General features: G+C 34.2%; 1 protein-coding gene across 3 annotated transcripts in view; it reads right to left on the bottom strand.

Moving 5' to 3' along the window:
- The window catches only part of LOC106161219 (histone-lysine N-methyltransferase MECOM), a 94645-nt gene that overhangs the window by 12901 nt on the left and 65120 nt on the right, over positions 1 to 16624 (bottom strand). For 2 of the 3 annotated variants that reach the window (XM_013538102.2, XM_013538101.2), the window contains exon 3: positions 9964 to 10098. In XM_013538102.2, the coding sequence (XP_013393556.1) occupies positions 9964 to 10098 (135 nt within the window). Of the gene's footprint in view, positions 1 to 9963; positions 10099 to 13159; positions 13328 to 16624 lie in introns of those variants that run through there. The other variant, XM_013538103.2, reaches the window with a different exon arrangement.

Consider the following 16624-nt stretch of genomic DNA (forward strand, 5'->3'; position numbering starts at 1 on the left):
TAATTCAGATAAAAGCAAATAATTAAGACATTCATCTAAAAATAAACTCATACTCAGCTTATGATTGTCTTTTTATTAAAAACATGTATAATAATTCACTGCTTTATTCTAGTTTTATCACTTAAAAATGAAATTTTTTGAAATCTGTATCTATCACTTTTTTTACAGATATCATATTTGATTATGAAAATATTTTTTTTTCATTGTTAAAGATCGCTTCATCAATTTATCTGTTTGTATAAAGCTCCATCAATTTAGTTTTGGAAGATATTTTCTAATTTTTGCTGCTATTTTGACTTTTGAAAAAATCTGTTGAATAAATGGGAGTTATTCGATTTTGCCTTTTCAAAACTATCTCAACCTCATTTATTCCTTACTTGAAGTTTAAAGTAGAAAAAGTATTTTACTTCTTTCATCTGCATGTTAAAAAATAACTGTGCTGTCAGAACTTGTAACTTTCGATTTTGTCACAGTAATTTTCACATTGTTTGAGCTTATCTTTCTGGATAATTGTCTTTGTACAGTTTACTCACTTTTCCTATATCAACTCAACACACAATAACAACAGACACACATTGTTCAAAAACACCTGATTTGGTTCAACAGTACAGTAAGTGTGACAGAAGGGGAGGTGGATATTACTTATTCAGTTGTCATTTCTGCCTTATAAAACACAATTGCATTCTTTTAATTTCAATACAATACCTCTTTCACGATAATTGCACCTCTAACCCCTCCCTCCCTGATTCTTGCTCCACCTTGGTTGAATGGGAAGATGGTCTCATTCAACTGTCAAGTCTCATTAAAATAATCACTGACTAAAGCCCTTAAGTCACCTGTATTGACAGTACAGGTTTGGGGTGAAAGCACCCCCCTCCCCTAATTAAATTAGATGACTGCCTTGATGGTCATTATGATGTCACACCAATACAGGAGGTAGCAGTGAGTGTTTATACTGGGGCTAAGATTCCAAATTCTATGTAACAATTACAGTGATTGGATGGAATTCCAAGTATCAATACTTGGGACTGGATGGAAAATCCAATCAATTAAGGTGTCAAAAGTTCTTAATTCTTGGTGAAAATTGTTGATTCAGAGAATCCCTCCCAATTATATGCATGATTAGATTTCCAGCAAAGGTTAATTCAAAATCCAACAATTAATTCCAAATACGCAATATCTCAAATCTCTCCTTATTTAACACGTTAATCCTGCTCTTAAAGCCTGGATCTGATGACTTTTAAGGTAAAGAAAGAGGAAAATTCTACCTTACTTTAACCATGAACCTTTCACTGCAGAAATGATTGGACTGTTAATAAAATAAAGGATCTGAATTTCGTGAGTGATTGGCTTGTAGACATAATATCATTATCTGTGAATGCACTGTGATAGAATTTAGGTGAAAAACTCACCCCCCTTCCTCCACCTGTTCCACTTTTACTACTGTTATTTATTTATAATGAATCAATTTCGAAATTAATTATTGCTAATCCATTCAAAATACAGAGAAGGAATAACAATTATGAGTCTAAAAATCAGGTGCTCACAGTTATATTTAGAGTATTTCATTAACAGGTGCTTAGTTCTTCCAGGATAAGTCTATACCAAGAAGTATTTACTGTCTTATTTCAAAACCAGTTCATTTACCAGAGAACGATTCTGTGGTTCATCAAGGGCAAATTTTTCTTAAATATTTCTGACATATTTTTTCTGTCATGACAATGTCTGAATTTTAACAAAATCAAAATTATCAGTTCATCACTGTGATTGAAGATTAACTTTTTTCTGCTTGTAAATACATCAGTTTGCAAAAATGTAAGCACAATGCTCAACAAGTATCATGTTTATTTTCGGGTTAGGCTAACTGTTATTCATATTTTTTATCTGACTTGTATTAGCTCAACTGAAAAGTGTCAGCTGCCAGAGTCAATCAAATAACAGAAAATTTTCTATTTCATTAGTTCATCTTTTTATTTCTGCATTGAGTATAGAAAATAGCCGTTCCCCAATTTCTATATTTCCATTTGCAATGTCCAATTTCCACTTGTTTTACCTTTCAGCGTGATGAATTTACCATCCATGGCATCATCCCCAAAGCAACCACTTCCAGGTCCATAAAAAAGTGAAAATGTTGCAAAATTGCCTGACTTTATTCAAAGCCTTCACCACATAACATATATATAACATAATTTACTTAAAAGATCTGTTTATTTTCATAAAAATAATTAATCTGGGATAATTGGTTTAAAGAGGAAACACTGAATTGCACTGTCATATAAAAATATATCAGTTGGCATATTTAATAGTTTTTACATTATTTTTTGATGACCACTCTATTAAATGACAAACTTCATAAGATATTTTGGTTCATTCAATCAGTCTTTTTTTTCCATCCACCATTATCATTTAAGTATCAGTTGTCTTGTTGGCAGTCTAAATACCAGTAAAAAGAGAAAAAAACAATGCCTCTTATTCACAAGTATTTTCTCCTCATTTAAATCTAATCTCTCAAACTTGTACACACAAAGACAAAGCTACTCTCTTCATTTCCTATCCAACTGATAATGGACGCAGAAAAAAATGAGCTCTTTCCTATCACAAGAGCTGAATTCTAAAATGAAAGTGTCAAACACAAGAAAGGTATAAGCAACTACTGTAAACCATAAACAATTGCAGTCATTTCTGCCCTTCCTTGAAAACCAATCACGGAAATATATTTTATAAAAAATAATCTCTTTCTGATATGCAATATTTGATAATTTAATATTCATACTTATAATTGTTGAAATGTTGCAATCTATGCAGATAATCAAAAATCAGAAAATTTCAAGAAACACAAACAAAAATTCAGATGATACAGTTATTGTACTCTTTATGGAAAAGGACAGTGAACAATGGAGGTATGTCATTATCGGTGATCGTATGTGATTTGAAAGGGAAACACAGGATACAGTGTCTACGAACATGAATCTTTCATTAGGGTTATCATTCATGATCGCGAGACAGATTTTACATGAGAAAATGGGAAATCACAATAACTTCTGATATAGTTGGTTAATGTTGGCTTTTTAACTCTTGCAAAATTATCTGTATATATTCAGCCAAATCAAACTGTAAAAGTTTGTGGATGAGAGGATCATCAAAATGATGTTTTTTAAAATAAAATGCTTTTATCTTAGACTTAAATGATGAAATATTTACCTTTAAAATGTGAACCAATGGACTTTTTATGCTTTATTTTGAAAACAGATTACAAATTCATCTGACGAGAAAAAATTTACTAGGTCACAAGTGATTTAGAGACCCCTTTCCTTTTATGGAAAATGATATAAAATAAACCAACGAAAAAAATGTGTTAACATCTCATTTCACCAATAAAATCTCATTTAAATGACCTCATATTTTGAAAAATCAGCACGTAGCAAAAATAATGCTACTTTCAACATTTTCCAGACGATTTGAAATCATGCCAAACACAAATACGTTCCGTAACACTACAGTGACATAAAGGGGAGAAGTAACATCACATCACATTTTACAACCTCTTTACAAAAATTCCATTAAAATTGCCTCACACATTGGGAGAAAATTGACAACAGAGTCAACCTTTGGCCCTACAAAGAGCTACGACAGAGATTAATGCGAAAAATCATGCGATCAAAGGCATCCTAAGAGTGGATAGATAACTCCCTGCGGGATTATATTTCTTGAGATAGACTGTCTCTGATGGTACAGGTGCTTTGTAATGAAAAGCTAGGCTCCTATCTCAAGGTGGTGGAACACAATACTAGAAAACTCCTGACAGGTCTTCCTTATAAAACAGGCTATCCTTTTACAGGGCCTCACTTTGCAGTATCAAAACTCGTTACCATTTATATCTAATGTGCAATTATGCATATTCATGTTCAAATCCCTTGTTCTACTTTACCCAAGGCCCACAGTGTAGTTTCAATGTGACATTGGGACTTGAAATAAAAGATAAAATCAACGACCAGTTTCTCATCAAACTTGTGAGGTGACTTGTTAGATAAAAAAGAGAAAAAGAAGAAGAAAAAAAATGGGGGATTAGAGTGAAAAGAACAAGCCAGTACCATCCGTCCCATCTGACTTCCTTTGTGAAACATGATGCACGCCTACAAATCAATCTCCTGATTTCATCTGGTTCGTACCATCTAAAAACATCACGGAAATTGTGGACAAAAAATGGGGCAGATTTTGAGATTCTGTCCATAATGGGATATGCCTTTTCTTTATTTTTTAGTTTGATATCAAATCCCAGATGACGAGTTTCTTTCTAATGTCTGACATTTTCTTATCAGTTTTCAATTTCGTTTGCCTGTGACAGCATTTGTTGCACCAAATTATCTGAAATATCATGAATATGACTCTGGTATTAAAAACTCTAAAATTTGGTTTAAAAAAAAGTATGCGATAATCACTCTATCATTTCTAAAACATGAACTAGTTGAAAGCGATATCTGTTTACTAGTAATTGTCAAAGATCCCCCTTTCAATATCAACAACGGTCACAATTTATTACAACACATTATACATCAGAACCCATCCTAGCCTAAGGTCCTCCAAATCTTCCCAAGCATCATATCAGTACTCCAATATCAATTGCCAGTCATTTAGACCATGTCACAATCACTCAGGTCCGTTGGACGGTCATTCTTGGGCTACTTGACGTCCATCATTGGTCATTACTGTGGGCAACCTCCCTGTAATTGGTCACTGTGATGCAACAATTGTCTGTGGACACCCCATCTGTCACCATACACAGAGTGAGGAGTAATTTTCTTCTCCCTGTTTTTGTACGCAGACGATTACATGGATTGTCCCATTGTTCTGTCACTATTTGTCTCTGTGAGAAAGCAGTTTCTCTTAACCTGTAAACAGTTATCTTGGATTTTTGATCCATCTTTTTTTATTTATTTTTTAATACATTTTGAATCCTATGAACAGTTTGATCTAAATCTCATTCAGACTCCTTCACATCTACAGTTGTCATAAATCCTTGCAACAGAATGTCATTCCAAAAAGTAGGGATCTTAAAATCATGAACTTTATCAAAATATTATTTTTTTTTATTTCAAAGACATTCGAAAAAAATTTTTAAACATTTTTAAAAACATTTTTATGGTCCTGTTATAGTATGTTATGTGAAATGATTTAAAATGGAGATGGAGCAGTAAGTTGGTTAAAGCTGGGATATAACATATGCATCCTTGCTTAAAGCCAGCGTCAAAATTGAACTAATGACAGTCGAAGCAAAGGACTGTAACAAAAATTGAACGTGGAGATCAATCATTATCTAAAGGAAACAGGTCGCTAGGACAATGCTACCCTGTTGAGTTCCCTTCCTGTCAGATACTGCCCCTCTATCCAACACGCCACACCTAAATGGCTAAATTTTCCCAACTTACATAAATACTTATTGTCTTCGTTTAGGCTGTGGGCTGACAAGCGATTTGTCTCTAATTAAGAATCCTAGTGTCAAGAAGCTTTCTACCTACACATTCAAAATTGGCTGTAATCGTCTTTGTTACATAATGGTTTTGTCTTGGGGATTATCCCCCTATGACAATCAATTCATCACAATGACGTTTGGAACTTCCTTCCAATTTCCTGGATAAATCATCCAATGAAAGACGTAAAACTGCCCTAATGATGGTCAGATATAATCGGACATTTAAACCATCACTTTTCAACCAATGAAAGAAAGAAAACTTGATAAATAATGCTCAAAGACAATCCGTCATTCAACTGGTCAGTTTTCAGTGGGAGCAGTGAGCCGACCCTTATTGTCTCTGTTTGAAGTAAGCAATTTGTCAAGTTAAAGCAGTGGTCTTTTGTTGACCAGTGGTCAGTGTGAATACAGTGTTGGTCAGCAGACAGTTTTATACAGAACAGTGATCAATTTTTTTTATACCGAACAGATGTCATAACTTATCATGCAAGTTCCACATGCACTTGGAGCCTCAGACCAAATTTATCATCAGAGTTTCTCTACTGTAACTAACCACCTAAAAGTTTGCAACCCTCCCTAAACTGTTCCTTATTTTCTCCTAGCCTGTTACATTCTTCTCATAATGGTGAAGTCATTTCACCTAATTATTCTGAAATCTGTCTCGTAGGAGTACAGTTGGCTATACCCCACCCAGTCCCCGAACAATGAAGTGACATCAACGCGTGATCATCCGAGGTGTATTAGATGCTGACAGCGTGACAAAGGACAAAAGAGTCTGTCAGCGTTAATGCATAATGTACTATATGCAGTGGGAGGCACTCCCTGGGAAGGTGAGGGGGAAAGAGTCACAGAAGAAGATGGAAGTATTATGAGGATGGAATGCTCTGATAATGATATAATGATTCTGTCATGGAATAATTCTCCAATTAAAATTGTTAAATATTTCAAAAATTTCTCTTTCCTTCTGAAATATTCATTTGTTAATTGATCATCCTGACCACTCTCTCTCTCTCTCTCTCTCTCTCTCTCTCTCTCTTCTTTCCACTCTCTCTTTCTCTATCTTTTTTTCTGATGAAAACAGAAACCACCCACAAAAGATGCTAAAACATACACTTTTCAAACTCCAATAAAATCCTACACTCATCAAAACCCCAAGTCATCAAATCATCATGAGACATCAAACAACTACACCTTTTAATTAACTGGACTTGATAATTGAAAACCACTTGGATTGCAGAACTGAATGCTGGACTCCACTGGTTGAGGTAAATGACCATGTAAAAGGAAATAGGTCGTAAATTTTGGGACCTTCTTTGAAACTGACCACAGGATCCCGCAGGGACCAGGAGTGGGATAAAGATATTCTTGACCTCAAGTATCTGCTGTGATTAGTCTTCTTTCTATCTTTATCAGTATCAACATGCTTTCAGAAAAAAATTCTCTAAATTAATATCTTTCTAAGTCTGCGAAGTTCTGATCAATGATCCAGGTTTGTAGAAATTTTTTTTACCCTACTTTTACCCTTGGAAAAAACAGCAGTTACATATGCTGCAAAAACAATTTACAAGTGTTTTTTATCATCGCGTGGGATAAAAATCAAAACGAACTGCAAAATTAGTGTATTTTTCCAAGAATGAAGAATCCCTGGAATTTTGAAGACGTGAATCAAGTGATAATGTGATTTTATCTTGGCAACACAAAGAAACCATCTTGATTAGTCTACCTCCAGGATGATTTCTAACAGTCTCCAATCATTACCACATTCTTCAATTATCACATTCAGGTTCATTAAAATCCCATCTGCTTGTTTTGAAGCAATCAAAAAATACCCTTCTCAGAAATACTTTTTTCTATGTATTTTCCATGCCATGTGATTACCTTCATCATCGAACATTTTTCAAAAACAAAATCTGTATCAAGCATTGCTATTTATGCATATATGTATGTTTGTAGTGCTTGTTTAGACAAAATCATTGGAAATGGGAACTGTGATATATCACCTCCCTGGTATACTGGTTAATATTCATATTCCCAGAAAATAAAATAATAATGCTTTTAGAATCAACAAAATGTTAAAAATAACTTCATTTGTGGTATGTGTGTGTGTGTGTGTGTGTGTGGGGGGGGGGGGGGGGGAAGAGTTCCTAACTGTCTGGATGCATCTAAGGAGGGACGAGCAAAACAGACAAAATTTACTCAATGAACTAATTATGAGAGTACCCAACTTCAAGGGTATCTGGTGTCTTGTCAGTGCTTTAATCTACCTCTTCGCTCAAAGGGAGGAATACCGAATAGCTTTGTGTTAGCTTTGTTTTACAGGATGTATTCAAAATTCACTGTCATGTTCAATCACAGACTGAGAGATAAAACAAGTGCTGGTTCTTCACGGGTCAGTTGGCCTGAATTAAACTGTGATGTCCCTTCTAAAGGGATGGTTTGTCTGGTGTTTTTTGTGTGTGTGTTGGACTAATTTTCTTCTACATTTCAAGGAAGAATAAAGCTGGATATGAGAAAAAAATTAAGCCCCACCCACACAGTAATGAATTATCTTTTAAACAGCAACCGAACTCAGTGTTTCATATTTTCATGATATCTTCATTTTCAGTGACTCAATTTGAATGTGCCCTTTTGAACGTACTATTTCACCCAAACCCAATATTATCATCAGTGTTTAACATTTTTTAAATAATCTTTCTTCAGATTCTGTCCGGAAATACATATGACAATTTGTACAAATTCAGTAAGTTTCTGAACTCAACTTCAAATCAGCTGATGGCACATCAGTGCCTTTAAGACTTGTACCTTGGGTAGCTAAATTTCTTAAACCAGCAGTGCATATAATATTTGCAAGGTTTTAAAAAAATCTGAAGGAAGTATTGTTCACTTGTGTGGGAGTTATCTTCGGAAATATGTTCCTGTAACATTAATTTCTTTAAAGATAACAGTATAAGTGTGGGTGTTTTTTCTACTAAAGATTCAGCATTATGCCTTGAGGGTTGCAAATATGATATCATTCCAGATGTGCAGATCTTTTGTTCATCATTTTATTAATGGAAGAAAAACACCTGAGAATCCCAAAGAATCTTACATCATATCATATTAAGTTTGTGTGTTAGCGTGTGTGTGTGTGCATGCTTATGTATGTATGTAAGCATGCAATAAAACATTCAAAAACTTGATTAAATAAGTTTATTATAGATGTAAAAAAGTTTCATTGAAAAGAATCTGTACTTTATTACAAAATGAACATACCTCAGCTAAAACCTAAGAGACTCCCCCCCCCCCCCCCCCCTCCCATAAATGATTTCTTTTTGATTAGTCAAAGAAGATTTTGCTGGTTTTTGATAACAATATTAAGGTTGAGCAATGGAAGTCATTTTGGGACATCCATCCAATAAAATATTCAATTCTAAAAATATAGCCTTGAATAATTTTACAGTGTCTGTGACAGATTTTTTTCCTTGAACTAAATCATTATCAGTTGGTCTTTCTATAACTTCTGGTGATATATAACAATTTTCCCAGCAAAACGAAATACTTTTTTTAAAAATAAAATTAAGAGACGAGTCAAAAGTTTCCTAAAAACTTCTGTGCTAATTGAATGTTATGCCGTTGGAGACCATGAAGTTGAGTGAGTCACTGTGGGATTCTATTTGATCATGTTCCCACACTCATAGACCATGTTTTGTAAATAACAACACCCTTAATCCTCTGCTAGAAAAATTAGTATACAAATGGGCCCGTATGTCCAAACTTAATGCTGCTGATTTTTTTAAAGGAATACCTGTTGTTTAAGGAGGGTAGTTTCATGTGCTATTAACTCATCAGTGTATGCTGACGGCAAGTGTTTCATAGTTCTTATCAATGCATAAATTTTATACTCTCTCTTGCTCTGATTCACTGGTCCCCGATTCACACTATCGCAGCAGCTGTGCAATTGATGTATTTAAGTCAGAAGTCACGTTTGATGCTGAACAAACACCATTCAATCCAATAAATGGTATTAGATAAAGTACTAGAATACAGTTGTACAAACAAAGATGTTCAGTACAAAGTGCAGTATCATCTTAGGCAAATGTTTCCTAGATATTTTAGGGTTGTCTTTGACTACCTTCTTTCTTCATCTCTACAGTTTTTCCCTATTCACCATTATAAATAAGTTTCTTGTTTCCATTTGAGATTTTATTTTAAACAATGGGGTGAATATTCTAATCCAGTTCATAACAAAATCATAATGCATACAAATTTTTCATATATTCATTTACAGAAGTTAGTACATATTCTATATCTTTCCTATCTATACTTAGTATAACCTATGAGTGCTCAGTCTGCCTCTTAAAAAAATATATATTTTTTAATTTTCAAGATATGAAAGCCAACAAAATATGATTTTAAAAGCATGTACCTGGCTCAGCTCCCAGGTTTGTTTTCTTTCTTTTTTTTCAAATTTAAACCAACAGATTTTCTCTTCAGACGTGAAATGATCTACTCACCTGGTCGTCTGCTTGCACGGCCATGAGATTCTGTTCTTGCCTCGAGAGGGCGCTGCGGACGTACTTCATCCAATTCCCTGTTCCTGGGTCACTAGCGTCTACCCAACCTTGGACCTTACCAAACTTATCAACTATCTGTAAAGAGAGAAAAGATAAAGGAACATTTATTTTGGATTTCTCTGTTGTTTATAGTTTTGATTTTCATCTTTAAACGACTTATAAAAGAAATCTCTATGAACTTGTCAGCTGTCAGAAGAAATCTGACAGAAATAGAATTATGAAATCAAGTTTTATGTTTTACATTGTTAAGTGTTGTCTTTTAGAATACTGTTACCAAAATCCAGATTACATGTAAGACACCCCATGCAGGCCAATACATTTTTGTTTAATTCCCCTTTGTTTTATTTTGTAAACTTTACAATAACAACTAATAATGTTATGCATAGTCTTAAGCATTACAATAACAATAACATAACTGGAATTATCAAAATAGATCACATTTCGGTTGAATATTTTTGCAACTGTTTTCTCTGCAGGAACGCTACCTAATATTGCTTCTGTTCAACCTAAACTTAACTGTCCTAAGATGAAAGGAAACACCACAGAATTTATAAAATCTCTGTACTGGGTAGAATAATGGAGAGATGAAACACTAAAAAATGATTTATCAGAATGCTATAAGAAACTGGACACATTAAACATTTGAGTGATTAAAACAATCAAAAAAAAAATTAATACTACATCTGGAATATTTGAAATTTTCATTTTTTTTTTTTTTCGAAAATTCAAACCACTGTCTGCGTTTGATAGGAAGTGTGTGGGAAAATGAAACTGCGTGTGAGCAGACACGACAACAAATAGATAAGACATGTACTGAGATATAAAACCTTCATCCCATTCTATCATTACATCAATCAACTGATACATGTACACAAAGAAAAACTGCAACCGATTTGTTGGGTTTTTTTCTCCTTAAGTTTAACATTTCATCCACCCTTTTCACTGCAGTATCCCAGCTTTTTAAATGCTTTTGAACATCATTAAAAAACAAAGTCAGTTAGAAAAGTAATTATCAATTAAAACTAAAGCAGTAGACACTATTCATCTATTATCTTCTCTTCTGTAATTATCACTGATGGGAAATGAAGCAGATCTGTGTATTAGCCCCCCACGTTTTATATCAAAAGTTTCTCCCTTTAAGGCCCAAGGGGCACTACATACTACAATATACTACCAATGGCACTACAACTAATATGTACCCTTACCTGGGGTAGTGCAAGCAATTTTTTTTTTTTTTTTTTTTTTTTTGCTTAGCCAAATCACCATTTTTTTGTCAATTTGTTATCAAAATGGTTATAATTTGACTAAAACAAGTCAAATCAATCCCTTTTTCTTAAGCCAATTTAAGTAAGTTTTAGCATTTGGCTAAATTGGCGAGTGTTAGCACTACCCCAGCTTACACTTTCCAAGAACTCACAAAACCATTCTATAATCAATCTAGCCAATGATCAAGTCAGCTAATTAAGAGCATAGGATCCCTTCTGTAATGAGACCTAAGCCTTCATAATTATGCCCAGAGCAATCTGGTGATTTAAATTAGGCAGAATTTGGTCTAATGCCAAAATCTGAAGAAAAAAAAACTTTTGCAGAGCTAAAATGAAGTATATAGAATTCTTTGTATCATCTTTTAGATCAGTTTTCAAAATTGAGGCTAAAACATGTATCTGTCTTCAATGCTGAACGCGCCTGCATTGAGGCAAGTCCAGAAGTTGATACACTGTTCAAATATGATTTAATAACCAATATTATAGCATCAATGATTGTAGCGAGGGGAGAATTGAGGTGATTCATCACAAAAATCATGTCATTCTTATCTGTAGATGTCAAAGCGAGTTGACTTTAGCTCATAAGGTTGACACAAATGAGAAGTCACGTATGGAAACCAAGTCCTGGTTCTACCATCTGAATATTAATCACGTCAAATTGAAATAAATCTTAATCGATATATAAACCAAGCTGTGACTACTTATGTTGGTTGTACTTACTACTTTTGTGGCAAAGATATAAGCATATCATAGTCACTATTTAGTTGTCATGGTCAAATAGATGTCTTATTTCTCCATTTCCTTCTAGTTTGTGTAAGAGCTACTCTCTTCATAATGTCACCCCAATTATTTGTAGCTCATATAATTGAACCTACGATGATCTTTTAAAAGTGATTAACTTATCTTTGTGATTGTGTTTCAAAGATAGACTTTGGGCATTGCTCTCATAATCAAGTTTTTTTTTTTTTTTTTTTTATGGAATTGGCTGAGTGGAAGATGGGCAGACAGAGAGTGGAGGATGATCAACACCACTAGATGATTAAGATCTCTTAGAACATTATCTATCATGAGAAACTGGGACGGAAATGCCTCCACAGAAACAACCATTATCAAAACAAGCTAATGTTGTTGAAAAAACGACACCAGCTATTTACCATAAAAAACTATACTGTTTAATAACTGACATGAAAGCGTTACAGCCTAATGTGTAAAATGTGTTATTAATGCAATTAATGAAAAGGGTCTTACGCTGACACTGACAAGGAATTACATTTACGATTTCCACATGTCAGTGCAACATGGGGGTGCAAGCCATACGCTCCTGAAAAAAAATCATCTCTTAAAGGAATTTTCTTCCTCTTCTGTTTAAAACTTCTGGTTTCTGATTACACATACAATTAACATTAACAAAGTTGACAGAAGAGGCTGCTCACACAATGTGTGGAAACATGAACCATGTTTGCAGAAATATACCAGTTTTTAGATGTAACAGAAACTATGGCAATGATAACATTTACTGATGCACAAAAAGCAATATTTTATTCCATTGGAATAACACTGTCAAATAGACATTTAAACAAGCCTTGGCTACATTCACTGCTTTCAACTGAAACAAAATTACAGGTTTTATACTGTTTCTTAATCCTTTTAACTTCTTTATCAATGCCATAACTAAGAAACTAAACTGCCTGAGTGTTTAAATGATAGAGAAGAAAAAAAAACAACATCCTTTAAAAGAAAACTTCCAATAACCTCTGCTGCCCATCTTCCAATTTAAATACACACATTGTAAATCAGCATGTAATGCATTCCAAGACTGAAAAGCATGCATTTTAAGTGTCAACAAAAAATTACCAAAAGAACATCTTTACCTCACAAAATGATAGCAGCGCCAGAAACCACCGTCTGAGTCGGAAAGATTCTCCGCCAGTTTCTGCCTACTGTCCTTCTTAACTTAACAGGTGTCTGTGCAGCTTCACTAACATGTAGCGACTACCTGCCCAACTTGACTTGAGTGGAAGCATATGTTTGGTGGTTGGTCTGATTGGCTGATATTAGATTACCCACAGATTTCACCACCAGAGTGCAGTGCAGTCACTAAAGAGTGGCTGACAGCACAGATGCACTTTTATAACTGAGCAAATACTTTTCTTCGCAGTTTTCAGTAGGCCATCTTGCTATGGATGGCCTGCACTTTGTTTTTTGGCATAGGCTGTGCTTCTAATCTTTTCTTTTTTACTCAATTGTATTCTATTAATAGATTGCTTCACTTTTGCTGTATATCATTTTTGCTCTGAGGTATTATGGATTAATATACCGGTATATATTTGTGTTATTTTGAGGACTTAAATGCTGGAAACCCTGCTTGGTTTAAATGTTGATGCTGTGGTCTACTACAATTTCTGTGTTATGTGGCTGTTTTGACAAGTAAAGCTCAAGTATCTGTCTGTATTGCAAGTCACAGGATGCTTTAAAACCTTGTGTGTCATTTGGATAAAATGGCTCAAATCAACAAGAAGAAAAATTAGAAGAATATTTTGTGAATATGCTTGAATTGTTAATTAAATAAAATATAAAAGAGAAGAAACTATGCAGTCTACATTTTTGTCAGTAATTCCCCTTTTAGGTATTATTTACTTTCCCAGCACAAAAAAAAAGGATAACCATTTTAGTGGGGAAAAATATACATTTCCTTCATCATTTTTCAAAATATCTTTTCTACAAAATCTTAAAATAACAGCCCTTCTGAATGGAAATAATTAGCATGGCTTGTCTTTAGTGACCTTACAGTTGTTAGGGTCGCTGTGTTGTAGCCTAATAACTGTAATGACTGGAACATACCCTCTATCACAGACAGTCATAACTTTTTGCCACTTTTCAGAGTACATTTATTCTTGAAACTATATAAACATACATGTACAGGCAAATATATATATTACTTTCTCTTACAGCAATAACTACCAATGACTATCATGATATCATTTCTTTAGTTTTAAGACTGGTGCAAAAGACTAATTACAAAATATCAAGCCAATCATAGTAGTGCGTGTGCCTGTGTGCGTTTTTTTTTTTCTTTTTCCTGCATGTGCATGCATGTGTGGTATCTCTTAATTACACATATGTGTTAAACTGTATCCAGAGACTGGTAAAATGTCTGAGCAAAGTAAATGCTGCTAAATTACAACAATTGTCCCCTTGCGAGAGTATGAAAAGCTTTACATTCCACGAAAAGTCTGAAAACATCTTTTATCCAAGCAGTAAGGAAAACTGGATGAACCAACTCATGAGATTAAAAAAATGGATGTTATAAAATATATCCATGTACCACATTGACCAATAGGACAGCTTTTTAAGAGAGTCCTTTCAACAACTAGAGAGGGCTGATTAGGCATAGCACAACTATGTTTGTATTTCCTGTCAGCTACAACCCACTACTGTCATACCCAGAGACAAATTAACACTGGCACTGATTGGACAAATTCTAGCACCGTCTTGAGCCCTCCTTCCACCCCGACCAAATGGATGTACAAAGAGCATTTTGTCTGGAAAAAATGATGCGATTTTCTAATAATCTCAACACTCTGACAGGAGTAGGATGTTTTTGAAGAGGTGGAAGCTAGCAAAGGCAGCTACAAAGGTCATAAATTTGGAAAATGTTGAACCTGGGAATGAGACAAACAAATTCCATGTTCCAAAGATTTGACAATGACACTAGGAACAGATGGGTTGCCAAATGAAAATCTACTAAATATCAAGCATTCTTTTGGCAACCATTTTTTGTTTGTTTGTTTTTGAATACTGTTAAGTGAATAAACCGAGGGGTCAATCAAATTCCATTGGTGATTTAATGAAATAATGCTTTGGTCTTTGAATATAATGCCACAATGTGTCTAAAGGAAAAATGCCTTCACACATTTATGTCACAAAAATTTCACTATAAAACTAAGTCCCTAAATGTAATTTCTGAAAATTTTATTAATAGTTTTAAGAGTTGAAATTTTCATTTTACTTCAAAATCAAGATTCATCATAGAAACATCTCAAATAAATGTTTCCCGGCCTCCAATTGAAGACTGAAAAAAAAAAATTAAACTAAGAAAGAAAAACACAACAATAAAACACAATGAAAATATGTATAACACCATTCAAGAATAATTGTGATAAAAAAGCTGTCCACCCATCCTTAAACATGTCAATTTTTTCTTTCAGTTTTCTTGATAAAATATCGACAGCAAGTGGGGCCATTACTGTCAGCAATGGCATCCTCATGAACTTCAGTGGGTGTCCACCAATTTCGTTCCTCAAACGACACGTCCACACTACTGGGCACCTCAACTAACAACCAGGCCCTTGAATATGGATATGGCCATGCTCTGCTAATGCTAAGGGGCATGATACCTACCCACTGCGGCCCAGAGGGAGGATTTTGAAAACTTTCTAGGAACTCTGTTGACTTCCATGTTCCTATGCAGTATCTCACATATATCAGTGATTTGCTGATAGCTGCATGTCGACCACAATTGCGGGACCTCTTCCATTACACAGTGTTGACGATGTGGTTTTTACAGAAAATCACTTCAAGAAGTGCTAAGATTCTTTTTCAACAAGGTCTGATATCTTTGTGGTTAAAACTGCTGTGTTTTCCTTTTTCACTGTTTTTTGTCTATACACTTGTTTAAATTTGCACTTGAAGACATGGTGGTAAGGTTACAGTTTTATCAGACACAATATAGTTTATTGCCTAATGGTCTTACTTTTAACCTGGGTAAATTAAAATTAACTTGCAACTTTGTTTTTTACTTTCAGTAATAATTGAATTGAAAGGATTTGATTTCTTAATTATTTACTAACTGCAATATCATGTAATACACTTAGTTTACTCTTAGTCTCTTCAGATAGCCCCTGAAGAATAATGGCGAACATATCAGAGGACCATGTTTGATGCTGCACTTGTAAACAAGATTAATTACAGCCTACTGAACACAAATCACCTTTTTCACATTCTGAAAATTCCCAAGGCTTTTCTGAGAAATTTATCCCCAACTTAAGTAGCATCGCACAGTTCAATCATATCACATGAAAACAACAGCTTAAACAATATGGCCACCAGCAACGGCGACACTTGTATCATCTTGAATCTGCAAAAGGGCAAAGAAGGCACATGCCGTGGCACAAACACTCCAAAATGCTGATTTTTTGCTGACACACAAATGTTTTTTCTTTTTCTATGGCAATCGAAGAAACTGTCTGACAAAAAAAGTCTCCCTTCAAATTTTCACCTGCACACACCCTCCACAATTGTGAAATTTTACATAAAAATAAAATAAATATAAAAAT

Source organism: Lingula anatina, chromosome 9, assembly GCF_051362555.1.
Source record: "Lingula anatina isolate TDL-2025a chromosome 9, LinAna3.0, whole genome shotgun sequence".
Classification (NCBI taxonomy): Eukaryota; Metazoa; Brachiopoda; class Lingulata; order Lingulida; family Lingulidae; genus Lingula; species Lingula anatina.